Genomic DNA, 18,763 nt, shown 5'->3' with positions numbered 1-18,763 from the left:
TACAATGTTCTTCTTCCTAACTGGTAATAAGCGCTGCTGCATTCAGCATGGCCAGTCTGTCGTAAGAGGTCTGTGTGGAGGGGGTTGCGAGCATCAGGCTTTTTCCTGGTTTTCCTTAGATTGTTCTGGTCTAAACTCCCTTGGACGAGGATGCGTTTCGCCTTACTCAACCTTCCTGACAATTTTACTCCCACTGACAAACTTGTTTCTCTTGTTTCTCAAGCTTTTAACACAGCACATAGGGCTGGGTGGGGAAGAGGAAGGGAAGGATCTATTTAAGGGGTTGCAGCTGTACGATTTACCCTTGCCTTGAAGTGTTTCAACTCTTCCTCTCTCTGTGTTTCAACTCTTCCTCTCATACACAGGTATGCATGTGTGTGTGAGAGGGATCTTTTATTTGCTCTTTAAAAGCAATTTTCCCGTTTGCCCATTGGAGATGAGCACAAATTGCCCTAAATATAACTGAGCTCATCTCAGTGATAATTCTGGTGAAAACGTGGTATTTTGTATAAAGTAATCTGCGCGTCAGTGCAACCCATTTAGTCCTTACTGGCTGCACATTATAACTGGGGTTACTAGAAAGTTGTCAGGAAACAGAAAATCATTGCTAGCACCGACAGCTTGCCCTGCTGAGACATGCTGAGCCCAGCCTGCACATGCCACCCTGCCCATTGCCACCCTCTGTCATAAGCTGAGTCAAGGAGGCCCATTGGCACGCTTACCTGCAATGCTGGCCACCAAGAGCAAACAAAGGAGGGAGAAGAGGCACCTTTTTCCCATCCTCACCCGATGATGCTTTGGTAAATACGTAGCTCTCTTGGCCCGCTCCTTGCAGTGTCCCTGAAAAGGAAGTTGAAATGATCTGCCCTGTGCACAGTCACGCTCATCGTTTTAGCGTGACTTCAAAGAAACGCTTCATTAGATGTGAAAGCCTCAGTTTCCTGCCGGAGCGATAGAATTAGCGCATCTTGTGAAACCTTTATGTTGAAAGCACTACCTGGACTCTAAGCCCATGTTGAAGACCTGTACTTTTTGTACTTTCCTTTGCCTTTTCAAATAAACTCAGTGAGCAGTTTACTGGTTTGCAGTCTCTCAAACACTTGTCTGGTGGCTAAGGTTGAATATAGGGTACATAGTGTACAAAAAAGCTGGCTTTTTTTGCCTGCTTCCTTTCCTTCACTGTGTTAGTCCAAAATAGCTCAAGTAGGTTATTCCCACATTCTCTACACTCAGGTTAAAATTACGCTCTGTTTAAAAACCCCTCCATAACGACCAAACTAATGTCCCTACATTAAAACAGAGTAAATTAAGAGTTTTCCAGCTTCACCTTATTTATTCTTTCTCTTTTTTTTCTCCAGAAAAGGAGACCATTAATTATTCTGAGCAGGATGAAGAATTGCAGCACCACACAACACCATCACTTGGCGTGGTTAACCCCTGTTCATTCTCCATTCAGCTGGTAGCTTCGACAATGGCAGCACCCTCGTGCATGGACTGGTTCCTGCCAGTCCTGTGATCTGTCTTTATTGCAGGACAAGTGTAAATCCTTCCAAACTGCCCTCGAAGCACATTGTGTTTCCATGAACTAGGCATACACCTATCAGTGATGCATCTCATTGCAAGCAAGTGGTACGTAAATTGGACCTGGTGGTGTGGCTTTTCAGGAGCAGATTTGAGTTCTTGCTTATCACACTTGTTTCCCCAAAACCAAAACTGCAGGGCAGGACACCTCATTCATATAGTGTGGACGTACATTATCTGCTGGCTCTTCACACAGAGGGAGGGGTTACCCTCAGTAGTTCCCTCCCCAGAGGCCTGAGGAAACCTCACCCCTTGCACTCCAGCAGAAAGCCAATTACAGCCCACCCATCAGGGCATAGAAAGCATGTGTCCTGGATCATGGAATCATAGAATGGTTTGGGTTGCAAAGGACCTTAAAGCTCATCCAGTTCCAACCTCCCTGCCATGGGCAGGGACACCCTCCACAACACCAGGTTGCTGAAAGCCCCAACCAACATCATAGTCCCTCAAACCTGTATCCACTACCAGTGCCCTCCCTTGAGGGGCTGGTCCATGGCTGTATGACCTGGGTCTTGACATGTTGTTTCTGAAACAACTGAGAGGAGACCTTGGTGCTTTTTTTGGCCGCTTTCTTCAATGATAATCCTCTCTGCACCTCAGACAAGGCCTATGGAAAGTGCCAGCTGCCACCTGCAAACTTCTTTCCAACCACTTTCCATTTCCTTCCCCTCTGTCTGCTTTCACTGACCATGGAGCTCTCCATAACTGCAGCACGCAAGGCACAGAGCTCAAAGTAAAAAAGCAAAACTCCACTGGTCATTTCTTTATTTTATGCACTACCACAACATCTATACCACTTCCCTAATTTGTCCATATGCAACCTTTTGTTAGGGTGTTTAAGCGGGCTAAGGTCTTCAGCTGGAACAGCTTATAGTGCTGGCCAGGCTATGGTCAGGCATCCAGACATGTCTTTAGGGGATAAATGCTGCTGCACAGTTCCTTTTCTGTTTGCATTGCTCCCCCCTACCTGAGGAAATGTGCTAAAAGCAGTTGTAGTACTGGATGCAGGGGTTACTGCTAAGGGAATTGCCTCTGAGGATGAAATCTCTGCTTGTCACTCAGAAGCCTGGCAGAGAAAGATCTGCCTCAGAGGATCAAGAAGTCCTGAAGTTGAGGATGAACAGAATATCCAAGCCATTGTAATTGACAGCCACAGAAGGGAGTAAATGTTATTAAAGATGCATGCTCTGGTTTCCAATTCAGAGCAGAGAACACAAAGAACCCAGAGTTTACCTGCAGATACTAGGGTCCAACAGAATTGGACTTCGGTTTAGAATCTGGGCTTTCATTAGTGAGTACAGTTACCTTAGCTTCTCCTGCTGAGCAGTTCATGTAAGCTTTGTACCAGGAGAGAATGTATTTTGTGTAACATGTGGAAGAGAAAAAAGTCTCAGATGAGCCTTTTTATTGATCTGAAACATGTATCACCATACAACCAGACAGCCCAAGTGCCATGTGCTATATTCAATAGCCCAGGAATTCCTGAGCAGCTTGTTTGAGTTAGAAGATAGCTGTGTCTTGCCCTTAGAATTTGTTCCCCCACACCCATAATAACATCCTAAAAATACACTGCTGCCACGTCTCATTGTGTTGGCTGAATACAGCCCCCCAGTGTTGTCACTGTGCTTAGAGATGAAAGACAAAAGAGAAACCTCCCAGCTCGATGGGTTTTTAGTCACTTCAGAATGTGTTTTGCCCCAATTCCTGCCTTAATCCCAGAGTCTGAAATATTCATTCACCCCTCTGCTGACCTTAATGTGAACGAACAGCTAAGCCCGGCCTCTGAACACGACATCAAGAAACACTTTTGAGACACATCGCTTAAGTCTACTGGCAGGGACCCATCTCTTCTCTGGAGCCAGACACGTGAGGTCCCACTCACAGCAGTGCCAGTTACTATGAGAGGTTCCTAGGTGCCAAGGTGGGATGTTAAACACAGAAGGGATGAGAAGAGATGCTGACAATGCCCAGGCACAGTGGACCTCATTGGTAGCTGGAGGGAGGACATATCTGTAACTGCGTTTTCCTTGACGGGGCAGCTGCAGGGATGTTTGTCTCAGAGGTGGGATGCAGGGCTTTTTCCATCATGGTACACGTGCTGTTCCAGAGAGACCAAGAAACCACCACAAACCTAGGAGGTTTCAAAGGAAACGAGGCTACACCCAGACAAACAACGTGTTGTCAGGGCATACGTGAACCGCAATGCTTTCTTTTGCCCCGGGCAAGCAGTTGGCCTGACTGGTCCTCCCCTGCATCCCAGGTGGTGGCAGCACTGTCAGGAATCAATGGGCTACGAGCATCGCACATGCTGGGGTCCTTGCAGTGCAGAGTGGGGCTCTGCCCACTGCTTAAGGATGCCTCTGCTGCCTCATGAGATGTTTTTTTGGATTCTACAAATGATTCTTTCCATGGCAATCACCCCTATTATGCATCATACTCACAAACCCCTCCACTGCGACTGCAATACAATTCTTCTGCCTCAATCGCAGCGAGCTGCGCCTAAGAAGCAGAGCTGCAGTCAGTCCCACAGAAAAAGAAATCCTGATCTCCAGAGACAAATTCAATTATTCACAAAGAGCGCCTGTTCAGAAACGCTAGCGTGCGAGCTCTTCCTGCCAGCGGCGAGGATGATTACCCTTGCAGACTGGTGTCCTCTAAACACTGCTTAAAGAAAACGCTGCTCCCCAGTGAAAGAAAGATGGAGACTTTGAAGCAGGAATTTCATTAAGGGTGAGCTAACCTTTCAGGTTCGCTTGGTGCTTGGCACAGAAACTCCCCCTTTGTCACTGTGGTTCGGTTGTGAACTTTGAAAAGCATCCTAATAACACTGTAGCTGGCAGGCAACTTCGTCCACAGCACCCTATGGAGGGGTGGATGATGCGGTGGCAGGGGCTGGGGGTCAGCATGGCAAGGGGCAGTGGGATCCCCACGGGGCTTTTTCAGTAACCTCATGCTTCCTCAGTAGCCCCTTCCCTCCCTTAGCTCTTGTGCCTCTCTCCTGCTTGCAGCACTGCCTCTTCTATGTCAGGGAGGAGGAAGAAGGGGGTTTCTCACTCCGCTTCTTCCTTCTCCTCCCTTGCGATTGCACGCACACATCCGCAGGCTGCGTCTCACATAATGCAGCCCCGTTTTCTGCCAGGGTGTTTAAGCAGTCCACCACTGAAGAAACGCATCAGATAGGAAAGATTAAGGGTGTGAAAGTTAAGCTCAGATACAGTAGCAGTGACAATTTGAGGGCAGCAGCTCTTTTCATTATAAAACAACAAGACAATTTACAGCAATAAAAGGCCAAGTTACTGTGACATTGAGAGCCATAACTTGGATTTTGTTTTCTTGGACAGAACACTCTGAAAGCATCAGATATTAATGAGTTTGTTTGTAAGCAGTATCTCTGTAGCCCTTGTAAATACCTTTCATGCTATCAACATGTCAGAAGCAGCCACAGGAAAGCGAGATATCTCTCCCATCACCATCCCATCCATCCATCATCTATCATTATTATCTATTTATCTATCTATCTATATTATTCTATATATTCTATATATATATTTATATATAACATATATATATTATTATATCATCTATAAATTGCCCCCTATGCCCTAATTCTATGTCTCTTTAGAAAAGTGATGAAGTACAAATGAGAAAAGCAAAGCAGAGATTGTTTTTCATGTTAAGCCCAGCTCTGCAGAGAAGAAACTGTACCTCCGTGGAGCTCATGTTTGGACTCCCAGAGTGGTTTAGCTTGGAATCCTTCAGAGCAGGACACCTCATCCAGGTCCTGGAAAGGCGAGAGGCACCTCCAGAAGGCAACACAGAGCTAAGTGCACTTTATGCGAGTGCTGCATCAGGCAAGTGTTTTCCTAAACCTGGGTATCTCAATAGACTTTAACAGCCTGTAGTTAGATAGGATAAGTATTGGACCGGAGGAGCTGGAATATAAAATAGATAATAGGAAACTTCTGGGGTATTTTTACATAATGATATTTTCCAGGCCATACGGAGAGTAACATTAACTACTTCAGATGTGGTTCCTTTTGGTTCACTTTCTGCTCAAAGGCATAATGTGAACCTGCCCTAAGGAGCCCGCGAGGCCTTGTTCGTGCAGCAACGTGCACTGAATACCTATCTCCTTCAAGAGCACTCAGCCAAGCAGCTGAAGAAAAGGATGGGGAATTAAGATAGTTTTCAACAGATAACACCTCTTTTAGCATTCAGTATGAGCTCCTAAACTTTCAGCCACCACTAAAATGAAGTAAGAATTCTAGCTTTTAGTTGGTTTGTAAGGGTCAGCACCCATGTAGAATAACGTCCAGTTTCTGGCTGGGACTGTCATCTCCTGAAGCAACACTAGGAAGGGCTGCACTGCTTCTGGCTTCAGCGAAGCATCGTATCTGTATTAGTGGGGATTTAAAAGAGTCACTGATCACATGTTCATTGTCCAAAGCAGAGGATGGACAAGCACAGAATCATAGAATAGTCAGGGTTGGAAAGGACCTCAAGATCATCCAATTCCAACCCCCCTGCCATGGGCAGGGACACCTCACACTAAACCATCCCACCCAAGGCTCTGTCCAACCTGGCCTTGAGCACTGCCAGGGATGGAGCATTCACAACTTCCCTGGGCAACCGATTCCAGTGCTTCACCACCCTCACAGTAAAGAACTTCCTCCTTATATCCAATCTAAACTTCCCCTGTTTCAGTTTGAACCCGTTACCCCTTGTCCTGTCACTACAGTCCCTGATGAAGAGTCCCTCCCCAGCATCCCTATAGGCCCCCTTCAGATACTGGAAGGCTGCTATGAGGTCCCCACGCAGCCTTCTCTTCTCCAGGCTGAACAGCCCCAACTTTCTCAGCCTGTCTTCATGATCACCTCATGAAAATCACCATCAGTGTCACTTGGGCTGGAGCTCTGGTTGCAAACCAAGAGTAAGCTGGTAGTCACCTCCATTAGCCCTCTTCCCAGTTTGACCCCTTGTCCTCAATACTCCTTCCATCTGGTCACTGATGTGTGACATACCTGCTCTCAGGAGCCCACTTGTGACCTACTGACACACAGGCACCACTTGGCTGAACACTGCTCCTCCTCCCACCTGAAATGAAGTTATGCTTTAACTTCTCCACAGCTGATTAAGCTTAGCAATGCTGCTAATGGCAATGAAGTCATTTGAGACCTCTACCAGAGCAGTTAACTTCTATTTTGCATGATTGCCTCTATTTCTGAAATGAATATGCGGCGGTTCAGTGGGTTTAAGTGCCTAACCAGAGCACTGGCCAAGTCAAGGGGTGGCACCTGGGCTCTTCCAGACTGTGTGTCCCCAAAAGAGCACCGCTGTGTAGACAAGGAAAACCGCCTGTGTTCCGCAAGTCTTGTTTCCCAAAAGGATGAAGCCACCTTCTGCCCCTTGGAAAATCAATGACTCAGGAAATTAATTTCAGTCTGTTGTCATAATTGGATTTAAAAGAGAAAAATGAAGAAGCATCTTGCAAGACTTTCCTCAAAGTCAGTAAACTGGAGAATTGCACTGTGACTGAGCACAAATCAAATACTTCTAATGGTATTTGACATTTTAACTGCAAACGAGGGAAAATTTCTCATTACAGAACTGAACCAAGTTGGCTTGCTGTGAATCAGACTCTCCAGAGGACACTTCCCTCCCCTACCCCCTGCTCAGCTGCGCAGCAGCCGAAGCAGCAAACATCATGCAAACTAAAGCAGCCACAGCCATTACCAGTCGCTCTTTCTCCCTTTCAAATCGCACTGACTCACAGTGGTGTGTTTCTCTAACAGATGCTACACTACAGCAAAGAGCTTGTCAAGAAGGAAAAGAAAGCCCAGCAGAGTTGCATGAAAAAACAGATTTAGAAGTGCCATGGATCTGTTTGCAAGAAGCTGGGTCAAAATCATTTCAGGCTCATTGCAGTCATTTACCTGAACACACCAGAGTCGTATTTGGCTTGCGGTGCTTGTGCAAAGGCTTGGCCGTGGTCTTTCAGGATGCAAGAGAAGGTATTGGGCCTGGTGATGAGTATAGCTGACCAGCTGCTCAGAGTGCAGGTACAATTTTAGAAGCCTGATTTAATATCTTGTTCTACCAGCAATGCTCATGGCTAAATGGGAAATAAAACTAATCTATCCTTATTAGATTTGGGCTGTAATCTCATAGCACCCTCAGATATTGGACTTCCCTGGCAGGCTTCCTGCTTTGCACTGGCTCTGTTTCCCAGGAAGCAGAAGAGCGCAAGGTGGATAATGAAAGAAATGTAAGTTTAAAGAAAATTCATATATAGTTCAATGGTTTGAACAACAGTAATGCTTAACAACCCTTATATGAAACAAAAAGGGAAAGAAGCAGCCTATGGATGTGGCTCATTCACAGAGAAGATATGTTTTATTATACTCGCATGGATTTTGCCCACCTCAAAACACTGGGTGCATTAAACGTATTCCTTGGAATAACAGGAGGATTGACTACTTTTCCTGCACGTGCTCAGCTTTAAGGGATTGGCGCCTACATCATACACTAGCTGCCCACAGGAAAGAACTAGGATTTTCTCAGGGAAGTAATCTACTGTTTTGACATGGAGAAGATATAGAACAGAGCAGGTATATTAGCAATTTTATGCTTAGGATTATTATCTATAAAAATATTAACCGAAAAGGAGGTTAGGTGCAGTTTGGCTTTAGCACAGAATGAAGAATTAGATCTCTTGACGGGCTCCCCAGCATCCTTTCCTGCATTTTTTAGCAGTCTTTCGCTATGGGTGACCTTTTCTCCTCTCACTAGAACCGTGTTTTGCTACCCCCTGACTTGCTCATGGTGCAGTAGCTCAAGCAGTTGCGAAGTTCCTCTGGACAGGAGGTTGCAAGGCCCAGGAGGGAGTTAACCTCAGTAAGACCTCACCTGCCACCTCCCAAAGGCAAGGGGAAAACCTGAAAAGCTTCCTGGTTTGTTTTGTTATTCAAACCGCTCCTACGGGCCCTCAGGAAACGAACATCACCCATCGCCTGTACAAAAAGACACAAGTTCCCATGTTAACAACAGCAGGTTTTTCATAGGGCCTGGAGCATACCTAAAAGCTTGAAATGTACTGGTTCCCATTTCCTAGGAAGCAGGATTTAACAACTAACATTTAAACACCATGAAGAAGCCTATATTATTTTTCCCCTGGTCCCCCATGCTGTGTACTTTCTCTTTGGGAACCTGCCAAAGTCTGTCTCAGGAGGTTGCTATTTTCCTCCAAGAGACCAAAATCAATCCATCAATCCGTGGCTTGGCAGCACCAGAACAGAAGATTAGGACTCTCAAGGCAGATTATAAACACAATCCCCTCAATTAACTTCTCTAGGATGAGCTAGAGGCGGTTAGATCCTTGTTAAGTCAATTATTAACACAGATGGTCAATGTGCATCTTTTTCATGACAAATCGTATTCATTTCATGTGCAAAGCAGTAAACCCAGAGAAAGGCTAAGGAGCAAAGCAGCTGCCCTGCCCGCCAGGCTACTGGGGACAAGGTGCATGGAGCATGTTTGGCTGCTGCCATGTGCGTGCAGCCATCACCTCCTGCTAGGACTTTTCCCAGCCCCCTTGGCTTTTAAGCATTTGAGACCCTGCCAGTCCTTCCTGAGATGCAGTATAGAGATGGAGAGGGCTCTGAATTATGCAGCTGGTGATGTGTTTTGTTGGGGTGTTTTCAAGCTACTAGTTTGCACACGCAGGCTAGTGCTCTTGCTTTGGAGCGGGGAAACAGGCTGGGTAGGGCACCCCAGCATTGCCCGTCCCAAAGTCTCCTGTGATTCTCAAGTGAGAAAGCTCAACAATCACCCATGGTCCCTACTCTTTGCATGAAGAATCAATTGAAGGAAACATCTTATACCTGTACACTTTAATACATAGCTATGTAACTCTCGGTCGATTTTAAGGGGCCTGGAAATGCTTGCTAGCCCACAAGCATAATTGCAGGGGGAAAGCAGGCGCCAAAACGTTGTGCTGCGATAGCCCTGATTTTGCTGCCAGTATTATCACCATCCCCAGCAAACCCTTCTGTAATATGCCATTGCATTTTTGACAGCTGAAGTTCATCTGACTTCTTCCGGACTTTTTCATGATTTAGCCTTAAAACGGTATCAGCTAAAGTTAATCTTACTGCAGAAACCAGTTACTTGTCGAAAGGAAAGAATCTCAGTATGCAAGTCACACTTTTCGGGTCTCAGACCCTGCACATAAGGATCAGTTTTCCCTGCTGATCAGTGTCATGCCTGTGAGGCAGCTTCTTCATCTGAGTTATGGGATCAGCCTCTCTGTTTGAAAAATGAAGGCATTCACGTCTCTGCCAAAGGCGGGGAGGGAAGAAAAACCCTTAACACTGAGCACAGATTGAATTCCCCTTCAGGAGTTCAAAGGAAAGGAGTTAAACTGTGACCCAGAAAAACTGAAATTAGTTTAAAAACGTCCTGTTCTATGACACAGCACTACACCCATGCTCCTCAGCCGGCAATAATTCGTTAAGACTTCTTCCTGCCTCAACAACACGTAAAGGTGGCTAAATGAGCAACAGCACTGGCAGGCAGTACCCTGCGCTATCCTAGTGAGTGATTAAAACAGTGCCAGGCAAGTGTCTGATTTAACCTTTTGTCAGGCTTCTGCAGTGCCACATGTCGCACATGACCCTGGCAGTGCTGCTGACCTCCAGAAAAAGCCCCAAATTGCTCCCCTGTGAAAGGGTAGCAGATGGACTGGCTCCGGTGACTGGTATACTTGGCACAGCCTGATGGCAGCAACCCACTGAAGAGAGGGAAGGGCTGGCAAACAGCTGGAGACACCCCGATGCTCTCAGCAAGGAAGATGCTCTCAGCAAGACCCACCCATGAAATATGTGACTGGGTAGGAGTGGTGACAGCTCAAGGCCAAAACTGATTCTTGTGTTCATCCATCTGGGTAAATATTTGTTGCTGTTATGCGTGCTCACCAGTGGGAATACATGGTAAAACCAGTTCTAATTTGCAGCGCCTTCAAATGCATTCTAGTCAGGCTCCCTTCTCCAGGGGATAAATGACATTTATAAAGCCTCAATCTTTTCCAAACTTCAGGTATTACTGCAGGTGAAAAATCAGAGTATTTGTACTTTAGCAGCCTCTCAGGTGCCTGTTGCGATTTGAAGGAGATTCAGATGTATACCTGCAACCTCAAGTCAAGCTCATCTTCCCAGTGAGTATGTACTTGGTACAGGCTGACAGTGGAAAAAGGGAATAACGTTTTTTGTGAAAAGGTAATCTATCCTATCTCATTAATCTTTTCCACCCTGGTTTTGTGTTAGCACCCTTGTGATCTGCTCAACACCCCAGCTTTACAGGATTCAGCATCTGATGTGTATGACCAGGGTTCTTTACACTGTTGACTGCTAACAGTGGTAACATTTTTCTTCTTACACTGTTTAATTCTGCTCTCTTCATGTAGGCTAAGGAAGCACCAGCCAGACTGGAAAAGCAGGGAGCCTAATTAATGGAGCTGTGCAACTAAAATGATGGAGTTTCTTAAAGGCTACAACTGAGATAAGAAGCTGCCTAATAAACAAACAAGCAGGATGCCTGTAGTCTATCAGAGTTGAAATCGAAACCTCAATAAGACACTTGGGGTACTTTAAGACAAGGCTGTGCAGACTTGGAGAAGTCCAATTACAGCATCTCAATTTATACGGAATAAATTGAAGACAGAGCTGATGGTGAGCAGACCCAGAATGAAAGCTGAGCACTTGGCAGAAGGAAGTGATTGACAAGGAAATGCACAGTTCCCTCTGTAAAGAACTAATTTAATTTATATAAAAGAAGAGCCCAAATCCAGCCTTTTTGAAAGCATTTTTATGGTGCTGGAGCTCACCAGGTGCAGTGTTGTGTTTCCTACTTTTCAGCCTTTCTATTGAATCAGGAAAGTTGGAGATGTCAAATCAGACCCATACTTAAAGAGAGCTGAGTATATTAGGATTCCTAGCTGGGGCATAGGAGGAGGCAGAAGGGACGAGGACAGCCTGCTGAGCACTAGTTAGGACTAGCTGGTGATTTCAAGCTGCCTCCCACCACCGTGCTGGTAGTGGCTGGTGGGAGAGGCAGCTCATGGAGAGAAAGCAGCAGCCGTGGCTGCATATCAGTGCTTAGAAAGCCCAACACAGCTTTCTGACAAACAGGGTTTGAAGCATTCATCATTAGAGGGACAGCACAGTCGTGAGGATTTTATCCGTGGTGAATTCTACCGCTGCGTTTCCAAAATGGCTGTCAAGGGACACCCAGTTTCTTTCCTAATATCAAAAGAAATTGGGGAAAATGGAGTTTTTATAAAGTTTGAGGCTCTGTTTGGGGTTGGGTTTTGGTTTTGGTTTTTAGATACACACCTTTTATCACAAGAGCTGAAGAGCACACAGCAAACTCCCGGATGCTTAAGACAAAGACAGGGGGAACATGACCCTGGTCTTTGCGCCCTATGAAGCTTCCATCCCAGCCCTCAACACTCATACGGTTGCTCCCCAACTTTATCAGGTTTGTGGCTACCCTTGAACTCTTCCCTCTAGCTAAGGTACAATTGCTGCTGCCTGTCACATCATGTTACCACACTGCAGACCTTCAGCTACTCAAAGAAATAAACTCTTTGGAGGTGCCTGAGATCTCCTGAGGCCAGGCTCAGCTGAACTCACATGGCTCTGCTTGCCCCCCAGCCAAGGCAGCTATGCTACAGGTACCCCTCCACTCCTCCTCTTTGTAATCAGCGCCTCAATGAGATGCTAATGAATAAGACAAGCATTTCTGAGGGTTAAACAGCTTTGCAGCTGGTGATGCCATTCCTCCACAATTAAAGGCAAATGTCTCAAAGGTACTTAAATCCTTGTTTGCTGCCAAGACAACTACACTTCTTGGAATGACGGGCTTAAATCTTTCAATAGAACTCACATATCTGTGCTCCTGTCATTTATGGGCTTTCCAGAGACATAGCAAATTGGTATGCTAAGGGTGAAATAACGTAAAACAAAAAACCTCTCCTAAATCAGATGTGTTTTACTGCAGGAAAGGTACAGTCATTAATGACAGCAACGCTGCAATGCATGATAATTAGAATTTTAGGAAAGGCTTTCATGGGAAGAGAGGCAAGGCTGTGCCACAGCCCAAGCCATTAACATTCAATGCTTTACCTTTAAAACATAGGCTTGGCTTAGAGATATTTCACCTGACAGTAGCTTGTCCCAGCACCTCGGCAGGGCCATCAGCTGGCCATTCTCATGTCTTTGTTCATACTTGGTGACATCCTCTGAGCTCTGCTCTCAGCAGGGGCAGGCTGAGATGCGCTCAGTTTCATTTCTCCAGTTAATTGCTTTGGGCTCTCCTTGTCCCATACTGGTTTGAAAGCCAGAAACTATCTCACTGCTGGTTACCTTAGAGCAACCTTCTACTGTTTTCAAAGCTCTCCATCTTTCATCCTTGGCGCTTGCTAGTAAGTTCTGTGAAGTAATTCCTAGAAACTGGATTTTTAATTATTGGTTTAGGTTCTTTACAAAGATGGTTTTGCTCTTCTGTTCCTCCAGGCTAAGACCTTTTTAGTATTGGAAGCTTGTTTGCAGGTTCAGTCTTTGCAGAACACTTACAGAAAAATCAGCTTAGCAAAACTTAGGCTCAGCTCTATGCCCATCTCAGGGAGAGCAGACACTATTGAATGAAATGAATTGACATGGATTATTTTAGACACACTTTTTACTGTTTTCAATCATTATTCCCAACCCAAAATCTACAGAAGATGAATCTAACAAACCCTCCATCCCCACAGTGCTTTGCAGGGAATTATCTCCGGACTCACAGCTCAGCAGCCAGGGGTAGCAACAGAGCAGGTAACCCCATCAATGCCCACTGTCCTAGCCAGTAAGGTGTGTCAAAGGGAATAAAGAAAGCTTGAACCAAGCACTGGCTCCCATTCTACTAAATCCCATCAGCACCCTCTCATCGACTCTGCTTGGCAGTAGGAAGAACTACACATTAGAATGCAAAACAATACAAAATCCCAGGTTGCCTTTAAAGATAGGGCATTTCCCCAGCCCAGCCAGCATTAGCGCAGTGAGGTTGGTTATATGGATGGGGCAGCAGTGATCAGGTAGGAGCAGGGGCACCCTGAGCCCCCACGGTTACCAGGGGAGGCATGGCTGTAGAAGCAGGCTGCTGGCACCATGAGGTGGGAACATGGAGTAAACCAGACGAAAACCCAAACCACACATAAATAACCTCTTTGGAAACATGCCAGCGATTTCTCTGCATGCAAAAATCAAAAGACTCCTTAGAGGAAAGCCTTTCCCATGCCCCCCTCAATGCTGGCCTGCCCACCGAGCACAGGCTATCTCGAAGCTTAGGTTTCCTGGTGCCTGTGGTGTTTCAGCCACAGGGTTTTAGCACTGCCAGACTTTGGGGCTTTGTCCAGAAGAGGTGTCCTTGGCCTCTGGCAGAAGATTTTTCCCCCTTCCCAGTTTATTTGGCTATTGGGAGGCTCCATCTCCGAGCCCATCAGGTAATTGTTTTCTTCCTGCCTGTCATCTAGCAGTCACCTCTGCTGGTTCAATAGACCTAGTGACAATGCATTTTCAAACAGGTTTAAAATTCAGATTGACTCAATTTATCCCTAGGTGATTTACACATAAACTGCCAAGGCAAGGGCATCAGACCCGCCAGGTATCACTGGAGCTAAGAAACAAAGATACCTTGAGTATGCAGGAGCAAGCTCCTCGTTGCTCATGAATTGGTTTTAGTCCAACAATTCACCTTAAAGCCGACACAGAGCAGAGCATCACCCAGTCACTGCCTTCTGATGCATTTTGCAATGTACTTGATTTTCATATCAGAATATTACAGTTTCCAGTACCAAAAGATAATAGGCAAAACACAAGGGTTTCCATGGGATATTGGTGTATTTTGTCTTTTATATTTGCTCTGTGTTTTCCTTTGGTGGTAAAATACACTTGTATGTCATTACCATAAATTCAATTGTTTGCAAATTCTCTCTCAATTTTCCATCCTCTGGCAATAAACCTACATTTAGAAAGGGCTGTCTTTAGCAATTGCTTGCCATCCTTTCACTGATGGATTCTCTGAGTATCTCATTGCACTTTCAGTCGATTATCCATGTAATGGTTTTTCATTTCCTCCAACATAGACCAAGGAATGTTTTACCACAATAGCTGCCACTTCCACTCTCCACCTGGGGGTAGGCTGGAGGGAGGAGGGAGAAGAGTGAGGATTTTTTCCTATTTTTTGCCACAAATTAGTTTTTAAAATTAACTCTAATTTTATATACTAAATCTGTGGCGCCTTCAAGAGTCTTCCTTATTTCACCTCCCTATAATAAAGGGATTTAGCATTGAAAGTGACATTTAAAATCCTGCTAACATAAGTGTTGACAGTTTAAAACATTCGATTTGTACCACAAAGAACTCAAACAGAATAAGTTACTATGACAAGCATTTCAACCGGATTTAGTTTACTAAATTGACCCAATGACATTGCTGTTACTGGTAAAATCAGGTGATAAATACCTAGGTAGATTATCGTTATTCACGGTTTATTTCAACCTCTCTCATTTCCTCTGGTTCCCAAATAGGATGTGCCTCAATTAGGAAGGAGCAACCATTTCTTAGAAACATGATGGTCTATAGAGCTACATGAGATCTGCAAGGAAAGGGAATGTGTTTCACAAAACCAGTTGTAAAAAGCCAAGAGTGAGGCCCATTGTTGGGCACACGAGACTTCCGGTATGGAGTAAAAAAGCTATGGACAGTTTTAATTATGATATGCAAGACTTCTAAAAAAAGTAATTATTTCCTATATTTTATTAAAACAAATTCTTCTGCTGTTTAATGAACATCATCTAGTCACAATTTCTAAAGCAGCGGTATTCAGTCCCTCTATGGTTTCAACAAAACCCCACATTCTGACAGAATCACTTCACTTCATTAAGCCATTTAATACTCACCTCCCCGAGTATAAAGAAGGGCAGCCCTTTCATGTCAGCAGACATCTTACCACTGTTTTGACGGTCTTGCATAGAGATGGCATTGCGACATCTAGAGAAAAGGCATATAGCGGGATGTGTATTTCATCTGGAGGCTCCACTCACCCATAGTACTCCTTGAAGTGCTGTGTAACGAACAGTAACATAGGAGTTACTCAAGGCATCTTCAGGATAAATCTGCCTTATTAAATGCAGTTTGAAGAAGCTATTTTCTGTCCTAATGATGTGCTGTAAACAGAGGTTAGCTCCCAAGCTCCCAAAGAGCTGAGATTTCCATCCAGGTCTGTGGGAAGCTCAGGCACAGACAGCAGTGCCATCAGGTGCTTAGGGAGTTACGCAATGCAGCCAGACACTGGGAGGTTTACACCACAGAGGGTATATAGAGGAGTGAGTCCTGGCTGCTAGAATGGCACATTGGCCAAAAAGTTAAGCTCAGCACACAAAATACTGTCTACTTAAAGATCAAGTAGAAACAGGTATGAATTAAATCTGGTACACTGAAGTACTGCGAAATACCTAACATTCAAAAAGAGGAATTAAAGAAAAGCAATTAAATCTCATCTTAAAGTGAAACGATCACCATTTCAATTCAGTAACATTGCAGTTTTGGATATCTGCGTGGCCGAAACTAGAAACAGCCATCAAAATAAAATCTCCTTCTACTGCAGCTACTTGCCTGTGTTGTTTCATCACTGAATCATGAACCTAAGACACAGGCTAGATGTCTTCTTCAGAAGTTATTCAGCTGAAGGCTGAATAATTCTCCATAGCATTGTGGCTGAAAGAAGAAGAGAAAGTAAAAACCAACCAACCTCCAGATGCACTTACGTGACAAGGAGAATGAAAACAACGGAATTGGAAAGCAAACAAACAAGGAGTACTGTTTTTTACTAACTCACAACAAAATGGTCTTCCATTTCATGGGTTTCAGTGGGGCTGTGTGCAGGGGACAGCATCCTCAGGGCCCCAGGAGCTGCTGCGTGTGTTTAGCAGAGGGACAAGCCTGGCACCCCAGGGCAAGTGGCCTTGACACCACTTGCTCAGCGTAGTTACAGATGAACTGAAACCACTGGTAAAAAAAGGCAAATCTAATCTTACAATTAAATGGCAGGTTAATAGTACAGCTTGATGGGGCTGGTTCAAAGTCAACTGCTTATCCTCTGTGGACCAAGCTCGGTTTTATTAACAGGCATGAGCATTTTTCAGTTGCTTAGAAGATAAGTTCATTTACAGGACAATCCTGCAGGACACAGCTTGCCTCATCCCTCCTTAGCCTCAAATGGCACAAACTGACTGACTGAACCCTGAGAAACTGCATAATCCTTCAAAGAGTGGGACTGGGCTCCAGTGGGATCAGAAGTTTCTGTTTGAGCACAAAGAAATCATTTTGTTTGCCTTTCACTGTTCTGCAACTGAGAAAATCATCATCTTGTCATGAATTTACAGATCATTTCATTCGCACAACAAAAGAGAAAACCCCGGGATGCGTGATCTCTTTGTTTGAACTCAATCATTTATTCTGCTCAATACCATTCCAGGCTGAAATTAAGTATTTTCCTCTTCTCCACCTAAATAAAATGAGATCCAACATATTATGCAGTTCTAATCTATTTTAGCCAGCTACATTTTTAAGCTGATAAGGGAAAATTAATTTAACCATATATGCACAGGAATATCATCACACTGCGCATAGAAGATGAAATCTTACAAGGCATTTGGCTTGTGAATGTAGCTTCCAGGAGGATGTTCATTTCCAATTGCATTTTCCCCACAATAGATTCTTAATTTGCCTTGTTCTATATGGCTTCCAGTTATCACTTTGTATGGCAATAAAAATCAGTGAAGCAGCAAAAGCTTATAGGCCTATGCCTGGGTTTGATTTATATAATGGATGGCACAATATCGTTGGTCTGCATAATTGAAATTCATTCAGCTCCCAGTGTCTATAATATGGTTGTAAAGTGCATTAAGTATTTATTGATAAACAATCATTTTATTTGCAATAGTGCTGGAAAAAATTAAAGTGTTGCCTTCACTTTCTTATTCCATGTATGCTTTATACGTATTGAACTTATAGAGCTATGTAAAACCTATTTATTCCTACCACCTTCTGCTTCAAAGCCTTGAAGTATACTGATAGCTCCTCATAAAGCACAACTGGTTACAAAAAACAAGCTGTGGCAACAAGTCAGGATTTTAAGACTCAAAGCAACACTCATCTATATGTAAAACCATGAGTAATGAGCAGACTCAGCAGCTGACCCGAATGCATCTCAGGTACCCTGTGTTCTCCCGCAGCAGGAAAGCTGCAGCTCCAGCCACTTTCCTGAAGTCCAATTTTCTCCTAATCAGGGGAAAACCAACCAAAATGTCATTTTTTGAGGCATCTCCTGTAAAGATTTCTCTTTTTTTAATGACATTTGGTTAAAGAAAACAGTGGAGCCTCAAAATATTTGTAACTGCCTCTCTTACAAATTTAATCAGGGGTCTTAATCCCACTGCCAGGAAAAATTGCATGCAGCCTGGTTTTTATTTCCCCTCTTTTTTAGAAGTGCTATGTGCTCTATTTGTACCTCTGAAAGCATGATTTTTCAATCCTGTTTTCTCCTTTATTTTCTTCTTTTCTTCATGGTGCGATTAAACAAAGTCGTATTTTCCATACAAGCTGCATTGGTTCTGGTGAGGGTCATTAGATTGACAGCTTCGGAGTGAAGAAACTTTCCTTGACCTGCAAGAAAGCAGGAGAAAAGCAATAACGTACCTCCATCCCCACCCTGACTGAACTGCTTCTGAAGACTGGGCAGAGTAAATACAGTCTCAAGGGCCTGCTCCAGTTCATGACAGCTCTCTGGGAATGCTTGCAAGGATCAATAGCATTTTCTGTACAACGAGAACTCAATAACGCGTCCCTTTCCATAAGGGATGCGCCTGTCTCCAAACCCCTTATTTCACACTGGCCAGATCTAAGCCACTGAAAGGTGATCGCTTTCATTTACTCCTGTATTGTACGGAGTGCATTTCAAGTCCTCTTTTCAAAAAGATGGCATTTTACTGCACCAGAGCCTGGATTTACCGCGTGAAGGTTTCAGTAGGTTTCACGCCATGGTGGAAAAGCCAACCGATTTAAATGCGTTTTGTTCCATTGCT

The 18,763-nt window shown here is 44.5% G+C and overlaps 1 protein-coding gene across 1 annotated transcript in view; it reads right to left on the bottom strand.

Annotated features, from left to right (window-relative positions):
* CD96 (CD96 molecule) overlaps positions 1-18,271 on the bottom strand; it is a 46,741-nt gene extending 28,470 nt beyond the window's left edge. Inside the window, 3 exon segments of the mRNA XM_065675992.1 lie at positions 723-840; positions 15,578-15,741; positions 18,190-18,271. Of these exon segments, the coding sequence (XP_065532064.1) occupies positions 723-840; positions 15,578-15,649 (190 nt within the window). The 5' untranslated portion in view covers positions 15,650-15,741; positions 18,190-18,271.
* Positions 18,272-18,763: the final 492 nt, after the last annotated feature.

The sequence above is a fragment of the Lathamus discolor genome, chromosome 4 (assembly GCF_037157495.1).
Source record: "Lathamus discolor isolate bLatDis1 chromosome 4, bLatDis1.hap1, whole genome shotgun sequence".
NCBI classification, from domain to species: Eukaryota; Metazoa; Chordata; class Aves; order Psittaciformes; family Psittacidae; genus Lathamus; species Lathamus discolor.
This window is presented reverse-complemented; position numbering and strand designations above follow the sequence as displayed.